Source organism: Lutjanus erythropterus, chromosome 3 (genome assembly GCF_056507025.1).
Source record: "Lutjanus erythropterus isolate fLutEry1 chromosome 3, fLutEry1.hap2, whole genome shotgun sequence".
NCBI classification, from domain to species: domain Eukaryota; kingdom Metazoa; phylum Chordata; class Actinopteri; order Lutjaniformes; family Lutjanidae; genus Lutjanus; species Lutjanus erythropterus.
The window spans coordinates 42,393,284-42,403,160 of NC_139319.1; the positions used below are offsets into that span (position 1 = coordinate 42,393,284).

At 37.7% G+C, this 9,877-nt stretch overlaps 1 protein-coding gene across 3 annotated transcripts; it reads left to right on the top strand.

The window, feature by feature from the left end:
• Positions 1 to 237: 237 nt before the first annotated feature.
• Positions 238 to 9,523, top strand: LOC146330780 (GTPase IMAP family member 9-like). 3 transcript variants are annotated; one of them, XM_084746996.1, is made up of 3 exons: positions 238 to 902; positions 4,077 to 4,092; positions 8,096 to 9,523. In XM_084746996.1, exons 1-3 carry the CDS (start codon positions 272 to 274, stop codon positions 9,117 to 9,119), a joined length of 1,671 nt encoding a protein of 556 aa, XP_084603122.1. In that variant the 5' UTR covers positions 238 to 271; the 3' UTR covers positions 9,120 to 9,523. The 3 variants fall into 3 exon arrangements, with proteins under 3 accessions (XP_084603122.1, XP_084603104.1, XP_084603113.1); XM_084746978.1 differs by lacking the exons at positions 238 to 902; positions 4,077 to 4,092 and adding an exon at positions 7,274 to 7,424 and having other exon boundaries at positions 8,086 to 9,523; XM_084746987.1 differs by lacking the exons at positions 238 to 902; positions 4,077 to 4,092 and adding an exon at positions 7,811 to 7,932 and having other exon boundaries at positions 8,086 to 9,523.
• Positions 9,524 to 9,877: the final 354 nt, after the last annotated feature.

Below are 9,877 nucleotides of genomic sequence, written 5' to 3' on the forward strand. Positions count from 1 at the left end.
CCCGTCAAAAATTTAAATCTATTAATAATTTATTGGTTTTAGGTCCAGGTCCGTATAGGACTGCGTGTGGGTCCGAACTCGGACCGCGGTCCGCCTGTTAGGGACCCCTGTCCTAGAGCACTGTAGCACTGAATCCATATTAGATGACAGCTGCAGCAGCTGAATAGATGTTTGTTCTTTACAATCTCTGTATAAGTTACATTAAGTTTTATGTTGCTCTTTCTTCTACACAGGAATCAACAGAACAAATAATGAGGAGGTGAGGATAGTGATGTTGGGGAAGACTGGAGTTGGGAAGAGTGCCACTGGAAACACCATTCTGGGACGACAGTGCTTTGAATCAAAGTTCAGTGCCAAGTCTATGACTGTAGACTGTTCTAAGGGCAGAGGTACGATGGACGGGAAACAGGTTGTTGTCATCGACACTCCAGGCCTGTTTGACACCAGGTTTGGCAAGGACAAAACAGCTAAAGATGTAGGCCAGTGTATCTCTTTCGCTTCTCCTGGACCCCATGTATTCCTGGTGGTCATCAGGCTGGGAAGATTCACAGAGGAAGAAAAACAGACGGTGCAGAGGATTCAAGAAATCTTTGGCCAGGCAGCAGACAGATACAGCATGGTTCTCTTTACTGGTGGTGACCTTCTTGAAGACATGACCATAGAAGAGTTCTTGGGTGGAAGCGCAGACCTGCAGGAACTTGTTGCCAGGTGTAACGGCCAGTACCACGTCTTCAACAATAAACTGAAGGATCACACTCAGGTCAGTGTGCTGCTCCAGAAGATCAGAAATATAGTCCAGAAGAACGGAGGAAGCCACTACACCAACGAGATGTTCCAAGAGGCTGAAAGGAAAATCGAAGAGGAGAAACAACGCGTCCTCAAAGAGAAAGAAGAACAAAAACGCAAAGAAAGAGAGGAGATGGAGAGAAAAATTCAGGAAAAATATGAAAAAGAGATGAGGAAAATTAATGAGATGATGCAGGCTGAGAGAGAGAGAGAGAGGAAAGAAAGAGAGGAGGAGAGGAAGAGGGAGAGAATACATTTCGAGGAAGAAAGGAGGATTGAAAGAGAGAGGATGAAGAGGGAGGGAATTGAAGAAGAAATAAGGAGAGAGGAAAGACAGAGGCTGTATGAAGATATGATCAGGCGTCTTATACTCGAGAGATCTCCAGGACATCTGCGACATGGGGTGAATGATAACTGTACAATTCAATGATTTGGTTTTCCTGTCTTTTTATGTGTCTTCTCTTCTGAAATGAATTATTTAATGATTTAAATTCATGAGGAAGAAACAGTCAGTCCATCTTCTCAGTATAAAACTGGATGATGATGGAAATTCATCAGCTGATGTTACCTCATATTAAGATACTGTTTTACTTTTAAAACTCCACATTTACATCACCAGCACCAGAACCTCTGTTTTTATTAATGAAGTTCTACTCTTTTTCCTGATTGATATGTACAACTATATGCAGATTATTCTATTATATATGCAAATAAAGCTTCTATATCACAAATTCAAGAGTCACTGCAATCTGATTTTGATATTCTACAAATTTTGTTGTCAGCTGACAAATTATTGCTCAATAAATCAAAAAAACTTTTAACTTGTAATTAATGAAAAATTTAAATATCTAGAATGCCTCTAAAACTGATCTTCAAGATAACATTTCTTGAAATGACTATGAATTTACAGCCCTCTTTAGTAATAATAATTCAAGGTATTAGATTTGTCATTACAACATAAAGATTCCAACAATAACAAAGATTAAGTTAAACTTGACAAACTTTGGTGCCATGGACTACCAACACGTTCGAAGACTGGTGTACATAGTCACCATTCAGCATCATGCATACAGATGCATAAATTACCAAATGCATAAGGCACCAAAACCACTTGATTAGATTTAGGCACCAAACCTACTTGATTAGGCTGACAGTGCAAACTTACCTAATTAGGTTTAGGCACTGAAACGAGTAGATTAGGTTTAGGCACCAAACTCACTTGATTAGATTTAGACAAAAAAAACACTTGATTAGAGTTAGGCACCAACCCGTGTTATTAACTTGATGCCCCAAACTTACCTTATTAGGTTTAGGCACCAAACTTGATTAGATTAAAGTAAGTAACATTTAAGTAGGTACTTGATTGGGTTTAGACACCAAAACTACTTGAATCTACTTCAACCTAGATTTCAGTCCATCACATTCAATAAGGTCCTGACATCCAGTTTATCTAGACACATGTACATGTACAGCATTTGTTTGTCTCCTTGAAGATTTGTGGCTCTGAGCTACAGATGGAGGCCTCTGAACCGAACTGAACACACCTGGCTAAAATATTTGCAAGTGGAAAAAATAAAGACAGAAATAAAGGCCTAAATCCTGCACATCAACAACACAACAACACTGAAACTCACTGTAAAGTCATCCATGACACAAAAGTTTAGTGTAGATACATGACACATACATGATATGTACTGTCAACATAAAAACTTTATACGACAATAGACAATAGAATGGTCTATTGTCGTATCCTTTTTGACTTGTTTACGCACTTGCCTTGTCTTGTCGTCACTTGTTCTGTAATTGCACATTAAATAAAATAAAATAAAATAAAACATGAAAACTTTATGTTCACTTAAGACTGACATAATTTTTATGTTATCCCAACAAGTTTCTATTTTTTCCTAGTTTATATTGCCTAAATATCACAGGACCAAATAACAGCACACACACACTGTGTACACATTTTGAAAGTTGAATGAAGTAAAACAACTGTTGCAATATGTGATCATTGTTTTATAATCATAGAACATGTAGTCAGTTTCTTGTTCAATAAAACAAATAATTTGTGTTCACTGCACATAACAAAAACACATTAAAAAAAGTATTGCAGTTTTATGCTGAACACAAAAATACTTTGCCTTCTTAACAGTCAAAGCAACATTCATTTGCCTCCCAGCATGCATTGTGTGAGAGTCAGAATTCCCCTGAGACCCCTCCCATGGAAACCATGTGTCTCTAACATTTTAAAGATAAATCCTGGTTGTTTGTTTTCACATTAATAAAAACCATGATGAAGATTAGTACTGACTTCAGTCTCTACCCCCTTACACTGCAGCTGGAAATTCTCTGTGTGAAATGAAGAACTGACTCTTCAAACTGACAAAATGTCAAAGGAAATCAAATTTGTCTCTGTAACTGAAGAGTTGTTGGTTCAACTTAATATCTTAAGCCTACTGAACATGTTTTATTTGAGTTAAATTAACTCAACTGTATTTACAAAACTTAAAACTAATTATGCAACCTAAGATAATTTGAGTACAGAATGTCTCTGATTCAACAGCAACATCTTTATACTTACAATGATTCAGTTCAAACACACCTGTGGGCTAAGAAATTATTGAATTTTAAACTGCACAACCATCACTTGGGTCAGACCTGATCACAAACAGTCTGACATCATATACAAGAGTCTCACAGGACAAGGTTTTATTCACGCTCTACATCAGTGACTAAAGACAATAGTTATCTTGTTAAATCCAAAGGAGTTCAGATGACACTGCCCTCATGGGTCTGCTTAGCGCAGTGGTTCCAAAACTTTTTCTGTCATGCTCCCCTTTCATGCCCCCCAACCCACAATTTTTAACAATAACTGTCAATGGAACTGATGAAAAAAAAAAACCCCAAAACACTCAAACAGTGAATTTCAGTGAAATAAAGGGTCATAGGATAGAATCCACAACCTGTTGTTTGTTTATGTCCCCTACATAGATCATGTTCATTCATGGTCTTAGATTTAGAGGGATCTACTGACAGAATATGGCAAAAATGTAAATGCACCGCTTTGTGAATTTTCACAGTAAAAGGACACTTGAAAACGTGATATTTGAGTTTAATAGAAAAATCTATTTGGAATTGAACTATGGTTATTGCACATAGAGGAAAGTAATGACCCGCCCTACTCTGCCTCTGATTGGATAGTATTTGTTCCCTTCATTGGTTGGGTTGTGTAGTTTCAGCCATGAGGAGTGACTGGTTAATGTTTAAGTAGGATTATCAGGGTAAGCCAGTCAGAGGCAGAGTAGGGCGGGTCATGACCTGTTCTCTTTGTGGAAAAAAGTGGTGCCTGTGTGAAATAGCCATAGTCATAGTGTTGACAGAGTAGGGCTATACAGCGGCACAGCATTGTGAATCCAAAAAGTTAAAAGAGCAAGCACCGAAAACAAGGATGAAAGAAATATGGAGATTTTCTGCTGTTTGCCAGGTCACCTACACACAACTGAAATCAGCTGTGGGTGCAAGGCTTTTATTAAAACACGCCCACAACGGATATCAGACAGCTGACAGCAATCAATCAGTCCTCAATCAATCAGTAAACATAACATAACATTACATTAAGTTTGCCTTTCATCACCAACACAAAATAACAAATAAACATTCAATAATTGGGAGCACCAACTCAACAGTTCAGTCCCCAATAAATGTCTTTTTTTTCAAGATAAAAATGCACATTTTCATGTGTTCTCTTATTGTACCTCAGTCCTCTCACAGAGTGGACTGAGCCTCCTCAGTGTTCTTATACATTCATGCCACAGAGCATGATTGGATGTTAATTGTACCATGTGTACCTTTGTGGAAGCATCTACATTCATTATGTATCTCCACTTATTTATTCAGGCTTTTCCTTTAATTAATTTTTCCCCTGTCTCCACCATTCAACTTTTGGACACATCTTTTCATTCTTGTTATTATTTTGCTACATTATAGATTCATACTGAAGACATCTAAACCATGTGAAACCATGGAATTACAAGGAATTATGTAGTAAGCAAAAAATGTGAAACCAAGGCAGAATAATATGTTTTAAAAAATAAAATATATGATTCTTAAAAAGATTCATAAAAAGCGAAAAGACTCTCACACACTGTCTTCTGCACTTTCAATCAAAGATTTAATACCATTGTTGTTAATAAATCTTTGGTTGCAGTTGCATAGGACAGTGTGCAAGAATCTTTTTGCTTTTTATTGTCGACCCATGGTCATCACAATAACTGTAATTTTAGAAGTAATGACAAGTACAATACAATATTGATTTCGGAAAATCAATGTAAACTGAATTGGTAAAAATAACATACAGTTATGATAGTCCAATTACTGTGTTTTTGAAAATCAATTAAAAAGACAATTATTAACAAGTGTTCAGTTTGTCATAACTGCAACACATGAGTGATTATAATGGGAGCACGAAATCCACTAGAATAAAAGATTCATAATGCAAAGTTGTGAAGACCCAGCCCCACATCATCTTTGCATTTTGAAAAAATGATTTCATTTTCATTAAATGATAGCTCATCATGTTGTATCACTGTGCCAGTGCAACAGGTCTGCTTGAGGCAACAGTCATCTGAAGTCTGTTGGGACCAGGGGTGGATCCACAGACTCCAGCTGTCCAACTGTCCAAAACTAGGGTGGCAGATAGGGTGGCCAGGCATCTTTTAGAGGTGGCAATGCTGTGTAATCCACACTATGCAACTTTCAGTCAAAGTGAATGAAGTTTTTTACACAAGGCTTCATTCTTGTTGCCAGGAGGTGACACTATGATTATGATTCAGTGTTGGTGTGGACATGTCTTCAGGTCAGGACTCTTCTCAAACGTGAAATCTGGAGCAGATTAGACCACGTGCACTCAAGTTACAACAACTCCCTGTTTCATGTTGATTCATCAAAAATGTGCAGCATTGCCACGACAACAGCATTCAACAAGAGCTCAAACCTTTCGGGTAAAATTGGTCACTTGTCTGGGAGGAGTTTGTTAGAGTACAATTCTTGTAAGTGCCCCAAAACTGTGCAAAGATGCCACCGTAAATTCAAAATGGCTGACTTTGTTGGATTTATGGTACAGCTTTTTTGTGAAGCTGCGTCCAAAATCACATATTATGCATGAAATGTATGTGAACTATTGTTGACCATACTTATGGGTAAATAAATGGTAATATTGGGGGGGTGTATCTGAGACCGATTAGATATGTATCTCAATACATGTTCAACGACATTTTTACAGAAAATAAAAAATATGAGCAGCCAAAACAGAGAAACAAAAAAAGAAACAGCAAGTAAAACAGCACAAAATAAAAGCAAAAGCCGGTAAAAATGCATGAGGTAAAAGGAACCAAATAGAGACATTACAAGGACAGGGATAAAATTGGCTACAAAAGTTCAACAAACCAGAGCAGTGTGGAAAAACAACTGACTTTGATTAGCAATTTTCAGATGCAGCCTAAGTCTCTGCATGATACATGCGACAGACAAATTTTGTACATCTAGGTGAAATGTTTCACGAGGACTACTTGAAATTTTACAACTCTTAGTAATACACTAATGCACAAATCAGATGTAAATGTTCACCTTTTCTGATGTCTGTGGTGAATGTCATGATTTTTCATGCACCTTTAGACCCTTGAAAGCGTTCATTTAGAGGATAATTCTTAGTTTCATAAACTATACATATAAAATATACATTGTTGTCTTTTGTGTGGTGTGTGCGTTTAATTCAGTAGGTTCAGTTAGTTTAATTTGTTAACTTAATTTGACACATTTGTTAATAAATGAACTTTTGTTTACATCTTTGTCTCAGTTCTCCTTCCTTCCTTTTTCACCCTGGTTATATTTAATTAATGTTGCACCCCTCATCCCCTAGCCCAAGTTGGGGTCGTAACACTAATGCACAAATCAGATGTAAATGTTCACCTTTTCTGATGTCTGTGGTGAATTTCATGATTTTTCATGCACCTTTAGACCCTTGAAAGCGTTCATTTAGAGGATAATTCTTAGTTTCATAAACTATACATATAAAATATACATAATGCATTGAGTTTGGAATTTCAGGTACATTTATATATTTATTTCTTTTTAATTAATTTGTTAAATACAATGATTTATTTCATAATGTCAGATTCATTGGTATATAATGGCTCTTCCTGAATTCAATAGAAATTCTAAGAGGAAAATCAAAACAGTCCCAGTAAAAATGTGAAAATGACATTTGCAACTAATGGAAAGCACTGAATAAATTATATGAACACATTAAGTGACTGTTAATCAAACTGCATGAACGCTGTTCAATACCATTCAACAGCTGAAGGTTGAAGTTTAACAAACTGTATCTAAACCTGGAAACATTTTAACAACATGTTCTATTCTTATTTGCCAGCGGGGGACAAAGAACAGTATCATGTGGAGCTTAAAAGAACTGCAGCCATTTCTTGTAAATACAAGGAAGGAGGGGTGGGAGGAGTCTGGTGCTGCTCTGCAGGGATAAAAGAAGGGTGGATCCACCTCAGCTGCAGCATCTGCTTCATACTCTAACTCAGGCATCATAGACGGCAACTTTTACAACCTAAACATGGACGGCAAATTAGGTGAGTCATGATACTGTATTCCTTTACACTAATACTTCTATAGATCTACTGTATTTAACTGCAAAGACATACTTATTGTTTTGTATTTCTGACCTTTTGTTCAAAGATCAGTATCTTACCACACATTCTGAGGAGTACTTTTATAAGAAAATGTCAGATTTGTTGTGGTCATTAGGAACACTTTAGTCCTCTTTTGGGTGGAGGTTCAGAAGATGTGCTTTTAAATTAAGTTGCACCATCAGCTAAACATTTTCTCTGATGTATTGACTGTTGTCATTTAACCTTATTATTTTGTTGAAGAAAAGGTATGCCTTCATGAAAATCTTGAAATCTTCAAACAAATGTGTCAGTCTGGACATGTGGTCAGGTTTCTAACATTTAGTTTCACTTTCAGCTATCAGAGGAGGCAGTTTAAAAGGACTGCAGCCTTTTCTTTTAAATGGTGAACTGAACTGAACACTGAATCCAGATCAGATCAGGGACAGAAGGCCAGACAAGTACAAATCAAGTCTGTAAAAGAAATGTTGTCAGTGTCCCACAGTGTAAAAACTTTAAATGTAACCCAATTTTTTTTTCTCTCCAAGCAACTTCATAGATTTTTGTTTTCTCCCATCTCTGTATAAGTTACATTAAGTTTTATGTCGCTCTTTCTTCTACACAGGAATCAACAGAACAAATAATGAGGAGGTGAGGATAGTGATGGTGGGGAAGACTGGAATTGGGAAGAGTGCCACTGGAAACACCATTCTGGGACGACAGTGCTTTGAATCAAAGTTCAGTGCCAAGTCTATGACTATAGACTGTTCTAAGGGCAGAGGTACGGTGGACGGGAAACAGGTTGTTGTCATCGACACTCCAGGCCTGTTTGACACCAGGTTTGGCAAGGACAAAACAGCTAAAGATGTAGGCCAGTGTATCTCTTTTGCTTCTCCTGGACCCCATGTATTCCTGGTGGTCATCAGGCTGGGAAGATTCACAGACGAAGAAAAACAGACGGTGCAGATGATTCAAGAAATCTTTGGCCAGGCAGCAGACAGATACAGCATGGTTCTCTTTACTGGTGGTGACCTTCTTGAAGACGGAACAATAGAAGAGTTCTTGGATGGAAGTGGAGACCTGCTGGAACTCGTGGCCAAATGTAACGGCCAGTACCACGTCTTCAACAATAAGCTGAAGGATCACACTCAGGTCAGTGTGCTGCTCCAGAAGATCAGAAATATAGTCCAGAAGAACGGAGGAAGCCACTACACCAACGAGATGTTCCAAGAGGCTGAGAGGGCGATCGAAGAGGAGAAACAACGTGTCCTCAAAGAGAAAGAAGAACAAAAACGCAAAGAAAGAGAGGAGATGGAGAGAAAAATTCAGGAAAAACATGAACAACAGATGAAGAAAATGACTGAGATGATGCAGGCTGAGAGAGAGAGGGAGAGGAAAGAAAGAGAGGAGGAGAGGAAGAGGATGAGGGAGGAGATGAATGAGGAGAGACGGAGGGAGATGCAGGAGAGAGCGGCAGAGAGAGAGAGAGAAAGAGAGGACAAAGACAGGCAGATGACAAACATGATGAATCAAATGAGGGAAGATCATGACAGAAGACTGAGAGAGGAAAGAGAAAGGTTAGATCAGCGTTATGAAGAAATGGCCCGAGCCCAAGCTGAGCGCCAGAAGCCAGCAGATTCAGGCTGTACCATTCTCTAAACTGAGTGCATCTCTCACAGGTGGTGCATGGGACATCACTAATATACTACAAAAGATTGTAAATCCCCCAAAACATTTTATTCATGCTTCAAAATCTAGTTCTTGTGTCAGTAAATTGATCAGTGCCACCAAAATGAAAAATTGCTTTGTCATTATGTCAAATCAATAATTGATAATCACTAATAACTGAATGGATCATTTTGTGATGGCCAGCATGTGATGGAAGTGACTGAGCTCTTAAGCTAACATTATCTACACATTAACTAACTAACTATGTTAAAGTTAGCATCAACTTACTCTTCTTTGTGTAACCAGCAAATGTTGTTGGAAGTGCAATTACAACTAAAATTCATTTTTTGTTTGTTTGTTTGTTTGTTTTTTGGACTAGTTGCAGTTGGCAGACAGGTTAAGGATCACATGAAGTAACACCACAGGTTTTTGGCATTCTGGCGTTCTATCAGTGTCTTTTTATTTTGTTGTGTTGTGAAATGTATCAGTGCATTAATAGCCTCTAATTTGTTTTTATTGGTTTGGTGAATGCCCTTATGAAGTGTGATTTATGACATCAGCAATCATGTTTACACTTTACATGTTATCCTTTGTTTTGTCTTCTACATCACTGAATAAAATCAATCAACCAATCCATCCATCCATCCATCTTTATCATTCATCAAAACATATATGTAAATACACAAGAGTTGAAGGTGTGTGTGTGTGTGTGTGTGTGTGTGTGTGTGTGTTTGTGTGTGTGCACATAT

Excerpts from the sequence above, each read along its gene's own strand:
- LOC146330780 (XM_084746996.1), top strand. The coding sequence starts at position 272 with ATGTTGGGGAAGACTGGAGTTGGGAAGAGTGCCACTGGAAACACCATT.